We start from the raw sequence: 15,810 nt of genomic DNA, 5'->3' as shown, positions 1-15,810 counted from the left end.
GTAATTGCTTGCCAAGTGGAGTCACCTAGGTGTGCTAGAGATTAATCCCATCAAAGTTTAAACACAAAACCACCAAAAAAAGGGGGGGGGGGGGGGAATCGCAGCTTCTTTATCTTTTAAGTTCTTTAACTAGTACTATCCATAGCTAGCTGGCTAATTCCTTAGAATATTATCCAAAAATAAAAAAAAAATCTTGCAAATATGACGCCAACAAAGTCCATTTCTAAAACTACAACACGGTAGGCTACAAGGTTTTTATCTTTTTTTAATTCTGGGGCAGCCACTTTTTTTTTAATAAAAATTCAAGGGCTGCCGTGCACGGCAGCCTTTTTTTTTTTCCAAAAGAAAATTTTTGAGTCTGCCGATTATCTTAAGTTAGAAACCTTTCATTTGCGAATTGAGGAGGATTTGATGGTGTTGGTCTCCGCGGGTAGGTCCAAAGTACACAAAAGTCACATACTTTAGTCATTTAGTCATGGACTCATCACTCATGGTGTGTTTTTTCCGGATGAATTCGCTGAAATTTAGTATTCTTTCCAAAAGAAAACCAATCCCAATGACTTGCTAATTCTTCAAGTCAAAGAAAAAAGATCGTAGACTAGATTCATGCTGTAATTTACTGTATCTAATTTTTCATAGTTAATTTTATTTTCAGAAAAGAAAAAGAAGAAATAGATGTTCTTGAAACATGCTTTAATGTTCAGTGAATTTTATTTGGATTTCTGCGTTCTTGAAATTTTGTGTACTGAAAAAACAGTGTGTTCCTTGTTATCAGTTTTTTTTTTCTCATTCTCTTGGTCTAATTCTTCACTAGGGAGGCTTTGACTCCAATTTTAAGTAAAACCAAGATTTTCAATGTGTAAAATTTTCATTATCAAGATTAAAATCTGCAAATTTCCCTTATTTCTCATGTCTATTTTTTTTCCATCAATTGGCAATTTCATTATCTGAAAATCTTACCATTCATATTGAATAATTAAAGCCCATTAGTTGGTAAACATGTTCAACAAATTAAAGGTCAATAAAAGTGAGGTATGACTAAAACAATTATGTATTCTTTGTTTGGACTGTGATTCTTTGTAGAAAATATTTTAGATTTTCTGTGAACACATTTCCATATCATCTTTTTAGTTTTACCTCACATACATTAAATTGCTATAATACTTTTTTTAATAAAAAAAACCTCTGAAAATAGCAATCCAAATAGGAGTATTTAATAGTAGAATATTTTCAAGCTATATTTAGTTAAAAATTGAATTGACTCAATAAAAAAGTGCTCTAATTGATCAAGTAATTTGAGTCGGCTACCAATCACGAAATTTCCACTGATTTTTCATGCATGTGGGCCGATATGGGCATGCTAACTTTTCTCTCTTTAGTGAAAATCTTTTCTTGTTCTTTTCTAGCTTTGAAACAGATGGGATGATGGCTCTTTTGGATGGTTTTACAGCACCATAAATAACCGGCAGGCTCAGTAAGTTTTTCCTTTAAAAAAAAGGGCCTCTGTGCTAACTTAGCACGGTAGCCCTGAATTTTTTTATATATAAAAAAAGTGGCTGCAGTGAATTTTTTTTTTTAAAAAAAAAAACTTGTTGCCAGTACGGCAGACATAGTTTTAGATATGAATCCTATTAGAGCCACATTTATAGGATTTTTTTTTTTTGGATAATATTTTGAGGAATTAACCCTAGTATAGCTACTTACAGATAGAGAGAGAGAGAGGGAGAGAAAGAGAGAGAGTAATAGTGCTAGAGAGAGAGTGTGTTGGTGAGAAAGCAGAGAATGAATATGGCGGTGTATATAGTTTAAAGAGATCAGATTGAACCATCGATTCATCAAAGCAAAGGGTATGTACAGTAGTACGTCATCATTATAATGTCCTCCGCCAAGCTAATAGTTGTAGGTGTAAGTGGGCAAGGGAGGAGTACTTCTGAACTGATTGAAAGATCATCAGTATCACAATCTGATTATCATCCTCAATATCATCATCGTCATCATGATCAACAAGCAGTAGGAGGAGGAGGAGGAGGCAGAGAAGGATCACTAGTGAGTCATGAGGATGATGATCTAATAAGGCAGCAGCTCATGATCAGGAGGGCATCAATAATATCATCATCATTTTCTTCATCAGGGGGCACCGGTGGTCATGATGATCGTATTCACAGGGCCGATCAAATAGTAGTGCACCATGATGAGGAGGATCATAATATTCATGCATGGAGTGGCAATTATAATATTCAAAATGATAGTACTACTACTCATAATCCTAATACTAATAATAGTGCTGCAGTTTGTGATCATAGTCATGAGGAGGAGGAGGAGGAGGAGGAGTTGGAGCTGCCAGAGTGGGCTGCAATAGAGAGACTGCCGACATTTAGACGCATAAGAACGTCCCTGTTGCTGCTGGATGATCAAACGACCACCACCGCTACGACAACTGGAGAGAGCAATAAAATCAATAATAGTAGTAGTCAGAAAAAGAAGGTAGCCGTGATTGATGTCACCAAGCTTGGTTCTGCTCAGGCACATGTATTCGTCGATCGACTGTTGAACAAGATCGATGAGGACAACCGCCGTTTGTTGCTCCGACTGCAACGCAGATTGCACAGGTAATCAACAGGCCTGCCTACATGCATGCTGTGTTAGATGAAGAAAATTATTCTCTTCCTCCATTGAAAGCGTCATACTTTTTATTTTGAAATGTTTTAAAACATTTGTCATATTGAAAAAATCAAAATGCTTTTTAGTTTTTCTTTCTAATATATCTTTTTCTAATCATATACATATTACTATTTAAATTTAAATTTTAAATTTATGAAAATAAAATTAAAAAAAAAACACAAATATCACAATCAAATCACTATTTTTAAAATTTTGAATTTTCCAAACATGACTAAATAATTGGAACAGAGGAAGTACAAATATGAATCCAGGTCGCGCATCGTACTTTCAAACCTATTATCATTTGTGTAACAATTAGTATGTTTTTGCACTCGATAGAGATTGTGTTGTGCATTCAAATACAGCACAAGCTAAACTTATCCTTAAAACGAATTAGAGTCCATGACACTAGTCGCACCACTCTATTTCAGCTGCCACATTTTGGAAATTTTAATTCCTTAACTTATTTATCTACCAATATAGTAGTTATAATTTGTTTATGTTCTTCAGTCTTAATTTACCATGAAAAAAAGGAAAAAGAAAATATAATTGGTTCCTTCGTCTTGGACTCCTCATCCAATAAATTATGCTATTTTTAATTAGCAGTAGGAGTTTTTTTTCCCTTTTTGTTTTTCTTTTCTTAGGTAATTAGCAGTACGACCTATTAAAGGCATTACCCACCCCTTCCTCCCATCCACCCCCCAAATTTTAAAAATCCTTTTATAACCCTTTAAAATAATCATACATGCTGGAGGTCAAAAGATAGAGGTTTCGGGAGCCAGCGAATGAGGTTGAAAAGCCATAAAAAATCCATAGCCACTTACTTAAAAAAATCAAGAAGGAAATTTGGTTAAATCTATAGTAAATAATTACCTTATCGCGAGATCCGTGACGTTTTTTTTTTTAATCACTTTTCTCATCTAATTCATCTTCAAGGGCCAGAGAATCCACCAGCTGTTCCTCCAAATCATCCAAATCTTCATGAACTTTATGACCATCTTCTTTGCTATTTTTCCTCCTCTCCCAGAACCAAATACTTTCCCAACACCCTCACTTCAGAAACTAAAACTTACTAGGGTCTTGCTTGATTATTCAATCCAACATTTAAATTTAATGGATTCAAATTTTAACGTGTTAAGATACGTTTAATAATAAAAAATTAAACATTTGAATTAATTAAGTAGCACTGAATTTTTTAGACAAAATTTGGTTTCGAAAAATGAAATATCAATTTTTAAACTTCAAATTTATTAAATGCAACCTAAGTCCCAGTGCCAAACAATTTGACGTGAGGAGAGTGAAATGAGATTTTTATATCACTTTGTACTTTTACTTGGATGAACCTTTGTTGTCCAATAAGACTTAACTGTTGAACTCCCAATATACATAAAAGATACTTAAAATTCACCGAGCTATCTTCAATTAAAATATTGAACCCTGGTGTTAGTGATTTATGTTGGCATTTAAAAACGAAATGAATAATGATAAACTGGTGCTTTTCTTTTGGTTGCATGTATTATTGTCGTGAACTAATTTGGACTTATTGATCATAATTTGTCGTACGTGGCCTTCAGAGTTGGTCTAAGATTGCCTACAATTGAGGTAAGATATGCGAATTTGAGCGTCGAAGCAGAATGCCAAGTTGTTCGCGGGAAGCCACTTCCTAGCCTATGGAATTCCGTGAAAAGTTTTTTCCCTGTAAGTGCCAGCCATTTATTAGCTTATTCATTTATTTACTGGTTTACGACATTTTTTTAACTGGATTTTAGTATTTGTTCCTTAATAGTAATTTGATTAACTTGACTCTTTATCCTCCCACATATATAAATTTACATAGTTGTACGAAATGGGGGCCTAACCTCAACAATTCCAAGCAATTTTTAAGACAATTAAGGGATATGGTATGGGTTTTGACTTTTGAGTGCTCCGATGTTCACTGTGTCTTTTGAAACCACAGAATGTGCTTGTGACGTTGTTGGGATGAGTGAGTGAGTGCGTGTACATGGAGGCTTTTGGTGTTGGAATGTGACCCAATACAATAGATTCGAGGCTCCCCATGCATATTGACTGCTAGTAAGTGTGTGTGTGTTTTTTTTTGTAACAAATCCAAAAAAATAAAATAAAATAGAATGAAAAAGCACTATAATTCATTTAGTACTCCTAAAGTTTTAAAAATATCATTTGCCTCCCTTATTCTCAAATTTTTATAATATTTTAAACCCAATTCAAATTATATTATTAAAACACTCATCTAAGAAAAGAGGAAATAACTTCTTTCAACGTTGCCATTTTATTGCCTAACTATTTTACAAAATTGCAAGTATAGGAATCAAAAGTTAAAAACAGAGAGAAAATAAAAGAATGAAGATATAATGATGGGAGAAAATATCGTAGTCAGAACCATAACTAGTATACTTTTTTAAAACACAAACATATATTAAAAGTTCATTTAAGATATTTTCAAACTAGAAAAGATTTTTTCTTTACAATTTATCTATTTGGTGCTCTAAGGTCACATAATAAGTACTGGACTCGATTTTATTTTATTTGGAAAAAGAGTAAATTTCTTCCAAAAAAATGCTGTAATTCCAGAGGTTGGTTGTGATTTTTAAAACTTCAACACGGGACCCACCTTGACTTTCCTTGATATATTTATCATCGCCCATAAGGGAGCAAATAAAAAAAATCTTTCCTTTTATGTAAAATGTTTTGAGTGAATTTAAAATATTTTATAAACTAATTAGAATCTTCATTTTTTTTTATCTAGATCTTTTTTTGGGACCTAGATCGATGGCTTGAAAAATTAGAAGAAAACAAAATTGTTTTAAATTGTATTTGAAACTTATTTGAGATATTTTCAAGATGCAAAAAAGATACTTTCTTCATCTTTACAATATTCTTTTTTTTTATATTTTTTGTATAAATTATTAGAAACTGTAAATTTTTGTTATTTTTTATCCAAATTATAAAATACAAACTATTAATAGATTTCTCAACCCTCATAAAAACTTGTAACTTTCCATTAAATAAGCACATCAATCAAGTCTTCAAATGTTAGGAGATTTTAAATTAGTTTGTCATAACGATCAAGGGATCACTACAAAAAGGACAACTTTGGAATGAAGTTTTTTCTACCTTCCCAAAACTAGCTTTTTAATGATACATTTTGAATTGGGTTGATAATGTTGTAAAATTTTGAAAATTTGGAGGCAAGTAATATTCTTTGAAATTTTGAGGCACTAAGTAATATTGTCAAAAATTTCGTGGGAGGTTTTTAAAATTACCCCTTTGTTATTTCCATTAGAACTAGGAGAGATCTAATTTACTACTGAGTAAAAGCAGTGTAATAGATTGATTAATTAAGCAAACAAGCAGTCGTATCTCTCATACCACTGGTAATTATAACGAAACCACTGGTAACAATTGCGAATGCAGGACATACTAAATCCCGCTGGCGGTCACGAACCTTCTGCCAAATTAAAAATTCTGCACAGCGTCAGCGGCATCATCAAGCCTTCCAGGTCAGGTCGATACAGTACACCACACATCTTCCCGTCAAGTCTCCTGTATAAAGCAGCCACTAATCTTTCTGTACTTTTTCTTATCTCACTTTTTATTATATTACTTTTTTTTTATAAATATTATATTTTAATTTTTTAATTTTACAATAATTTTAAAGAAGCAATATATAATAAAAATTGAAAGTACAATAGAAATTCATAAAAAATCTCATTTTTATGTATTTTAATTTTTTGAATTTATTAAATTTTGTATGTTATTCATTTAATAGTTATTAAATTTTTTTTAAAAAATTAAAATATAATATTTATGTAAAAAATAATAATAATCTAATAAAAAGTGAAATATAGAGAGGCATATGAAATTAGACAGAAGATCCTTTGCACCTATGTAATCATAATATAGTAAATCACACAATTACACTTTGTAACCGTGTACTTGTATAGAAGTCCTCCACATATTTTTTTCAGGATGACACTCTTACTGGGGCCTCCAGGATCCGGCAAAACAACACTGCTATTGGCACTTGCAGGCAAACTTGACCAAAATCTTAAGGTTAATCTTCTGACCATCTTCAACTATTGATAAGCACAAATCATACAATCCAAATACACATCCACCCACTTTAACTCCCACACTCATTCCCATTTGCAGCAACTCAAAATCACTAAACTAACCTACTCCATAAAGATGATTAAACAACATAGTTGCCAATAACGTACCCTATTATAATTCAATGATAACGACTCTGAAACAGCAGCTGATAGTTGTCCATTTAATCATCATGTCAGGCCACTGGAGAGATATCATACAATGGATACAAGATAAATGAGTTCGTCCCACAAAAGACGTCAGCTTATATTAGCCAACACGACCTCCATATATCGGAGATGACGGTGAGGGATTCACTCGACTTCTCAGCACGTTGCCAGGGAATAGGAAGTAGAGCAGGTACGTGAGATACCGCTATAATGTTGGTAAATTAATACTAAGTAATCAACATCTCCAGCCAGCATCTCAAATTAATTAGTAATGGGATACTTTGTTGCTGTTGTTCATATGAATCAGAAATTATTGCTGAACTTAGTAGAAGAGAGAAGGAAGCGGGCATTATCCCTGAACCAGATATAGATACCTACATGAAGGTACGTATAAGAAATGCTTAGTCAGTAGCTTTAGTTTACATGTTATAGTTCTAGCATCCTAAAGTTTGGATGATCGGCTACCACCAGTCTACTAGTAGTTTCCATTAAATTGCATGTACTTGTTGTCTAATACACCTTACATGGGCAAGTGTTGCAACTTTGCCTAAAGTATTACATTGAGGACAGGCTGCTTGAGGTCTCCTCAGTCCTCTTCGCTCCTTTCCTCTGCTCTCTGCTGCCAAGTCATCCTTATCATTATTGAAAAAATGTACCCACAGGCCCTCGCTGCTGAAGGATCAAAGCCAACTGTTCAAATTGATTACGTGTTGAAGGTAACCAGGCATTCATTCTTAACAACAGACTATCAATAGTGACAATTACATTTCACCTTTAAAACAAAGACTTGCCGACATTTTCATAGTGAACAACTATTTCAAGCATATATATGTTTTTTTTTTTAAAATCAGGTCCTTGGATTAGATAGCTGCTCTGAAACAATCGTTGGGAATGATTTGAGAAGCGGAATCTCTGGAGGTCAGAAGAAAAGGCTGACAACAGGTTATATATCCACCAGCTCCATCTGCAGTATAAAAACACATGCCGTATTCATAGGACCAAAATACCTTAAATGTATGCGTTGACAACATCTACAGGGGAAATCATAATTGGGCCATCACGAGTTCTCCTCATGGACGAAATATCAAATGGCTTAGATAGTTCAACTACTTTTCAGGTTGCTAACTATCTTCAGCAGTGGACACATATCACAGGATCCACCGTTTTGGTCTCCCTTCTTCAGCCGGCACCTGAGACCTTTGATCTTTTTGACGACGTCATTTTGATGGCTGAAGGGAAAATCGTTTATCATGGACCAAGAACTGATATTTTAGACTTCTTCTTCAGTTGTGGCTTTAAGTGCCCACCAAGAAAAAGCACGGCTGACTTCCTTCAGGAAGTAAGTGATGCACTCGTATATGCTCTCAACTCGTTCCTTGTCCTGAGTCCTCAACGTCATTTCTACTTGCATGCCAATCATGTCGGTAGTCAGTAGATGCTAATTTTTTTATTTTTATTTTTTTATATAAAACATGTCTTCAAATTCTATTGACAGGTAGTTTCCAGGAAAGATCAATCGCAATATTGGTACCACCAACATAGACCTCATGTCTCTGTCTCAGTTGAGGAGTTCAGCGACGTTTTCAAGCAATCTCGAGTGGGAAAGGAGCTAGGGGAACAACTTTCCCAGCCTTTTCAAAGATCTGAGCTCCACAAAAATGCCTTGTCATTTTACAAGTATTCTGTGAGTAAATTGGAGCTACTCAAGGCATGCACAACAAGAGAGTGGCTTCTCATGAAGCGAAACTCATTCGTTCATGTTTTCAAATCGGCACAGGTACGTACCTAAGTATATATACAAGACTAGTAGTTTCTTAGCTAAAGATCCATGTCAGCATATATGTGCCTCGTATCGGGACCATGCGTCATACAGGCAACACACATGTGGACACCCAGAAAAACAAAGCAAGGAAAAAATTAATTAACCAAACCTGTTAGCCCAGTTTTGGCCATTTTCACTCAAAATATAGAAAGTATATGTTTGATCCTTTGGGTGATTGTGTGGATGGAAACTGTGCAGCTGGTGATCACCGCACTGATATCAGTAACACTGTTTATTCGAGGACGTACAGCCGCACATAAGAAGAATGATTTGGACATCACCCATGCAAACTTTTACACAAGCACTATATTTTATGCCATCATTAGATTGTTGTGCAGTGGCATTGCTGAACTGTCATTGACTGTTTCCAGACTTGGGGTCTTCTATAAACAAAGAGATTTATACTTTTACCCCGCATGGGCTTACTCCATCCCTGCAGTAATTCTAAAGGTGCCTTTCTCCTTTCTCGATGCCTTTATTTGGACAACCCTTACCTACTATGGCATAGGCTATAGCCCAGAGATAAACAGGTAATGTTGTTAATTTTCTTGAACAACAAGAAATGTTCGACCTCTCTCCCTTCCACGTACTAGTACCCTAATATATATCGACGTCTAACTAACATCAAGCATGTTTGTTTCTGGCACTATGGTGATGCTACAGGGTTTTCCGCCACTTCCTCCTGATTTTCCTTTTGCATCAAGTATCAGTATCAATATTTCGCTTACTTGCTTCCGTGTTTCGGAATCCATCTGTTGCTGCATCTTCTGCCCTCTTCTCCCTCGTAGTGATGCTCCTATTTGGTGGCTTCATAATTCCAAAACGTATGACTACTATTAGTGGCTGTCTTCCGACTGTCTTAAATGAACAAATACAGATTCAATACATTGATGATCGACTGGTAGGCTTCCCAGAGAACATTCAGGGGAGAATCTAAAGACTTCTATCACCATTAAATTACCGGGATGGCAGATCATTTGGAAATAGCATTCTTTGTCGTGTGATGTGATGTGTGTGAAAATAAAAGTTGAATGGGATGATAAAATTGTATTTATGATACAAGTAAATAAATAATGGGCTACCAAAACACATTTCTTTGGATCCTAGTGCATTTGGAGAAATGATCTAAAAGTCAAATTTAAAACATATAGCTTTCGTTCGACTTAAAAATGTTTTAAGATTAATCAACTCTTAAAAGACAAGCCCACAATTTAGTTTCAGACTAACTGGACAATAACCTTTTATTCATGTGTTCCTCGAACTTCAGACAAAGTAATCAAGATATTCTTTAATTATAGCCAAACTGTGATCTTGGATTGATGAATGATATCTCTAATCTAAGTTGTGCTACAGCTTCTTTACCTGCTTGGCTGCGGTGGGGCTTTTGGCTGTCTCCAATAACATATGCAGAAATAGGCGCTTCCATAAATGAATTTCTTGCTCCGAGATGGCAAAAGGTGAGCATCATTTAGTATATAATAAAGCAGAGGTTTGGCCCTTATATACTTAATTGTAGTTGGTACTACAGGGCTTAGATTCAAATGCCAATTTGGGAAGAAAAGTTCTTCAAAAGCACGGACTAAGTTATGGTGAGGAGTTCTACTGGATATCTGTTGGAGCATTGATTGGATTCTGGCTTATATTCAACATTGCATTCACAATCGCACTGCATTATTTGCAAGGTAAGTGTATTCTTTAGGATTATATAGCTAACAAAGAAATGTTTAAGTAGGAAAACTCAATAAAGTATTCTGTAATCGTCAGACACTAACCTTTTCCCAATGAAAGAAACCTCTTAGCTCCTGGAAGATCCAAGAGAATAATATCTCGCAGAACACTTTCCCAAGAAGGAGAGAAAAGTAATTGTTGCAATATATCTGAACAAACCAAGTCAGCCCTTTCTTCAGAATCTCCTGACGAATTAAGAAACACAAGTAAGATTCTAGCGTATAGAAGCTATCAATATGATGCACTCCATCTTGTTACTTTCGAAACTTTAATTGATTACATGAAACAGATCCAACAGACAGTGTACTACCTTTTGAACCTATGGCTGTGACATTCGAGAATCTACAATACTTTGTAGAATCACCTAAGGTAAAGAGATATATATTCAAGGAGATCTGCAATTATCTAAACCTTAAACTGAAAAAAGAACTGAATTTACTCAAGTATCTATCTACCATGTATTCCAGCGCCTTAGAGACAAAGGTTTTAAAGAGAAGAAACTTCAGCTTCTTCAAGATGTCACTGGAGTATTTAGGCCTGGAATTCTTGCTGCTTTAATGGGGGTCAGTGGAGCTGGGAAAACAACACTCATGGATGTTCTTTCGGGAAGAAAAACCAGGGGAGTCATTCAAGGAGATATAAGAGTGGGAGGTTACCCAAAAGTTCAGCAAACATACGCAAGAATATCCGGCTACTGTGAGCAAATAGACATACATTCTCCACAAATAACAATTGAGGAATCAGTCATGTACTCTGCTTGGTTGCGTTTGCCATCTCACATCGGGCAAAAAACGAAATCAGTAATGTTCTTCGTTTGTTTATTTTTTGTTTTGGGTGGGGGGGGGGAGGGAGGGAAGTTGGGACAACAGCATATTAAGGAGCTTTTTGATAGTAATGAACATATTAAGGATATCTTGTAGTCACCTGGACTTTTACTTTACAGGACTTTGTTACAGAAGTTCTTGAAATGATTGAACTGGACAACATCAAAGATGCTTTGGTTGGCTTTCCCGGTTTAAATGGCATATCAGCAGAGCAGCGTAAACGGCTGACCATAGCAGTGGAGCTCGTTTCGAATCCGACCATAATATTTATGGATGAACCCACAACAGGATTAGATGCTCGGGCTGCAGCCATTGTCATGCGAGTTGTGAAAAATATTACTCAAACCAGGAGGACTGTTGTATGCACCATCCATCAACCAAGTATTGACGTATTTGAGGCATTTGATGAGGTAATAATCCATCAAAATAAATTGACACGATGACACCAGGAAAACACTTACACTACCATTACAACGAAAATCAAAATGTTCAACCTACTACCGTAGTCCTTTTTGTCGCTTCACACGACCCATAACAAGGGTTTTTATCACTCTAGCTCTTAACCTTTTGGGGCCTGCCTCCTTTGCATTATTAGTCCCCTTTACATTATGGTTTCATCAATTACCCATATAATAACCATCCTTAGAATTGGGGTATTGAAAGTCGACTTTGACCTAGAAATCTATTCAGTCTTTCTTTGCGTTTTTTTTTTTTGAAATTCATTGTCAATGACTTGATTCTGTGTTGTTTTGATAATTAATCTCATTCCTTATGCCGAAATAACACCATGAAAATTTTCTTATATTCATGTTACTTTGGGATCAAAATGAAAAGTCGGCCAAAAGAAAGATCGAAGAAGAAGTGAGTGCAGGAAACATATAATTTACTAGCCGTGATTTCTCGAGTTTTGAATTTTATCTGCCGTGTCTTAGGCCACAGTTTATACGATCGAAGTGCAACTAATGGAATGTAATGTTAATCTTTGTGCAGCTGATTTTGATGAAAAAAGGAGGCCAAATCATATACTCTGGCAAATTAGGTCAAAATTCAAGTCAACTAATTGGATATTTTGAGGTAAGCATCCTATACCAACCTAATTAGTATTTCAAGTCAAACTATTTGGTTTCAGTGAAAAGCAAAACTTGAATCAACGACGAAATGTAAGGACCATCAAGGACCACCCTCTACGCCATCTAATTAATTTGTCGCATATTGTGGCCTTTCAAGTGACACTAACTTCAGTGAAATTCCTTGATTTAAAAATACCCTACTACCAGGATATAGGTATGCAAGGTATAGTCACTTTGCATTGAAACTTTAGAATTGATGACATATATTACAGTACAAAGCGTTATGAAAATAGTTGGGAAATGTGCCAATTAAGTCGTGTTGGAAGTATGAGAAGTATATTAACCCTGTTATCGTCTGTAGAAAATCCTCAATCATCTATAGCAGCAGGAAGTAGCTTGACTAGAAGAACATGAGAAGAAAAGAAAATCGAAAAAGCATTGATTATTAGTCCTGTGAGAATTGAAGCATATATATTGCATTGTTGTTGTGACGTGTACATGTATGCAGAATATTCCGGGGGTCGCCAAAATTGAAGAAAACCGGAACCCGGCAACATGGATGCTAGATGTTACAAGCGCCTCTGCAGAGGCTCAACTTGGTTTGGACTTCGCTTGTATCTACAAGGCATCTCATCTATATCAGTAAGCATCTAACCTACTAATCTATCTATTTATTTAATTCTTTTGGACAGGCCGTTGGTCGTTGTCTCTGAAGTCTGATCATATATTCCGGTTGTACCAAAAAAAAAAAAAATTATATATATATATATATATATATGGGTGCAGAGAAACAAAGAGATTAGTTAGAGAACTAAGGTCTCCGACGGCACAAGGGGAGCTCCGTTTTGCGACTCGTTTTCCGCAAAACGGATGGGAACAACTTAAAGCATGTCTCTGGAAGAAAAACCTCTCGTACTGGAGAAGTCCGAAATATAACCTAGTACGCTTGACATTTGTTGCCAGCACGTCTCTGCTGTTTGGAGCACTTCTTTGGCAGAAAGGGCAGAAAATGTAAGTCTCATTATGTTTTTTTGTAAAATAAGTCTCATTATGTACACACACACAAAAAAAATATATATATATATATATAAGAAATTAATATCGTATTGATCATGCTTATTGCTTATATCTTGGTTCTTGTTATATACTCCACGAAGAAACGACGAACAGGATCTATTCAACATGCTAGGGTCCCTCTTCATTCTAGTACAGTTTATGGGGATAGGCAATTGTTCTTCCATTTTACCATTTATGGCGACTGAGCGGAGCATATTGTACAGGGAAAGATTTTCTGGAATGTACTCCTCGTGGGCTTATTCCTTAGCTCAGGTCCAAATTCGTTTTTCATTTTCTTTTCTTTTAGTCAATTCTGTGCAGTACTGCCAGAATTGTTACTTACCAGGGAGTTGGAGTATACATCATATATGGGAGTACTATATATTTTCAGGTTCCTGACATGTTGATGTAGTAGAGTGTCCTTCTAATTAATAGGTAATTACGGTTGTAGCATTGATTGACGGATTAATATTGGTCCTCTTAGTGCAGGTGATTATTGAAATCCCTTACGTACTGGTTCAAACACTTATGTTTTTGATCATCACCTACCCCTCCATCGATTTCTATTTGTCTGCCGACAAACTAGTGTGGTATTTCTACACTATGTTCTGTACGTTGCTCTCCTTCACTTACTTCGGCATGTTACTGGTTTCCTTGACCCCTAGTTTCCAAGTAGCGTCGGTGGTGGCAAGCTTCTGCTATACCATGTTTACTTTGTTCTCAGGGTTTATCATACCAGCACCGGTAAGTAACTGCTACTCATTAGTAACTCCATTAGTAACACCTTCTGTTCTGCATAGACATACATACTTATAGCTACTGCCTCAAACTCATCACTTACTCACAGACGCGCACGCAGTGTTGGGAATATTAATTCAATTGTTGTACACTACACAGTACGCTCCCCTTAACTCACACCAACATACCCACGCTGCTAGTGCATGCCAAGCATGATGATGCAGATTTTTGTGTTCATGGAGATTAATATATTCTAGTAATACTAGTATAGTATAAGTAGTTTTGGTTCATATATACTTCAATACCAACCTCCTATCTATCCATGAATTGATCTTTACATACTCTAGCTAATCTGTACTTGGCTTTACACAGTACGCCCCCCTTAACTCACACCAACATACCCGCGCTGCTAGTGCATGCCAAGCATGATGATGCAGATTTTTGTGTTCCTGGAGATTAATATATTCTAGTAATACTAGTATAGTATAAGTAGTTTTGGTTTATATATACTTCAATACCAACCTCCTATCTATCCATGAATTGATCTTTACATACTCTAGCTAATCTGTACTTGGCTTTTCTTACAGAAAATTCCTAAGTGGTGGATATGGTGTTACTGGATTTGCCCACCATCTTGGTCCCTTAGAGGGCTTCTTTCCTCACAATATGGGGACATAGATACGAGAATTCTAGTGTTTGGAGAACGCAAAGCGATCAGTTCCTTCATGGATAACTACTTTGGCTATCATCACCACAACCTGAAAGTTGTAGCTTTAGTTCTTGCTTGTTTTCCAATTTTGTTTGCCTTGGTTTTTGCGTGGGCAACTTCAAATTTGAACTTTCAAAGGAGATAAAAAGCAATGAATACTGTATACAAGACATGATGACAGAGCTCTAGAGGATCTTGTCTAGAAAATATATATAGTGTACTATTAAAGATCCTGAAAATTAGTCTAGTAGTAAGTAGTTAGGATTACCATTCTCGAATAGGATTGTCCCAAGAAACAAGGAAAAAAAACCATTACAGCGATTGGTTTCGTATGGATGCTTTCCCTATCGATGAATTTGCTGGCAAAAAGTACCAAGGTTTGACAATAAGCAAGCAGGAGGGCCATTGCGGCTACAATGTGAAATCATAGAACGGGAAATCTTCGGCTATGACATCCATTGATGTATTGCCTAATTGCCTAATCGCCTAAAAAGAAAAGATTGTGCTGAACCATGTAGCAGGTGTCTTTCAGGTGGGGATTAGAGGCAAAGGGATTTTTTTTCCTTTTCTTTTTTTTTAAGTGTAAGTGAGAGGTTTGAATTTTAAGGTCTCTTGCATTCCTGCCTCTCATACTATCCAATCCATAAACAAAAAAGCATACTAGAGCAGCGGGTACTAAGGTGCAGGAAAAAATGACCAAATACTCGCGAGACGGATTTTGTTTCATAAACCGAGTTTATGGATGAAGAATATCTCCAACTCGCCAATGGAAACTCGAGGACCAAAAAAGAAAAAAAAAAAAACAGAGAGAGATTGGGAGTGCAAAGAGAAAGCAGAAAGTCGGCTGGCCCTACTACTCCCAACTCCTACAGCATTAGAGTGGTATTTAGTAGTAAAGTAATTAACCAAACTCTTTTCTAAG

General features: G+C 35.8%; 1 protein-coding gene across 1 annotated transcript; it reads left to right on the top strand.

Moving 5' to 3' along the window:
* The first annotated feature begins 1,875 nt into the window (after positions 1-1,875).
* LOC113751970 (pleiotropic drug resistance protein 3-like) lies at positions 1,876-15,033 on the top strand. Its single transcript, XM_027296114.1, has 24 exons — positions 1,876-2,399; positions 2,448-2,609; positions 4,236-4,359; positions 6,097-6,182; positions 6,651-6,735; positions 6,972-7,131; positions 7,249-7,325; positions 7,604-7,657; positions 7,793-7,883; positions 7,979-8,280; positions 8,437-8,718; positions 8,962-9,293; positions 9,427-9,587; positions 10,117-10,220; positions 10,292-10,445; positions 10,781-10,860; positions 10,959-11,291; positions 11,435-11,725; positions 12,306-12,389; positions 12,894-13,027; positions 13,172-13,396; positions 13,543-13,714; positions 13,931-14,185; positions 14,767-15,033. Exons 1-24 carry the CDS (start codon positions 1,876-1,878, stop codon positions 15,031-15,033), a joined length of 4,539 nt encoding a protein of 1,512 aa, XP_027151915.1.
* Positions 15,034-15,810: the final 777 nt, after the last annotated feature.

This window comes from Coffea eugenioides, chromosome 11 (assembly GCF_003713205.1).
Source record: "Coffea eugenioides isolate CCC68of chromosome 11, Ceug_1.0, whole genome shotgun sequence".
NCBI lineage: Eukaryota > Viridiplantae > Streptophyta > Magnoliopsida > Gentianales > Rubiaceae > Coffea > Coffea eugenioides.
Note: the sequence above shows the minus strand (reverse complement) of the source record. Positions and strands in the feature narration are given on the sequence as shown.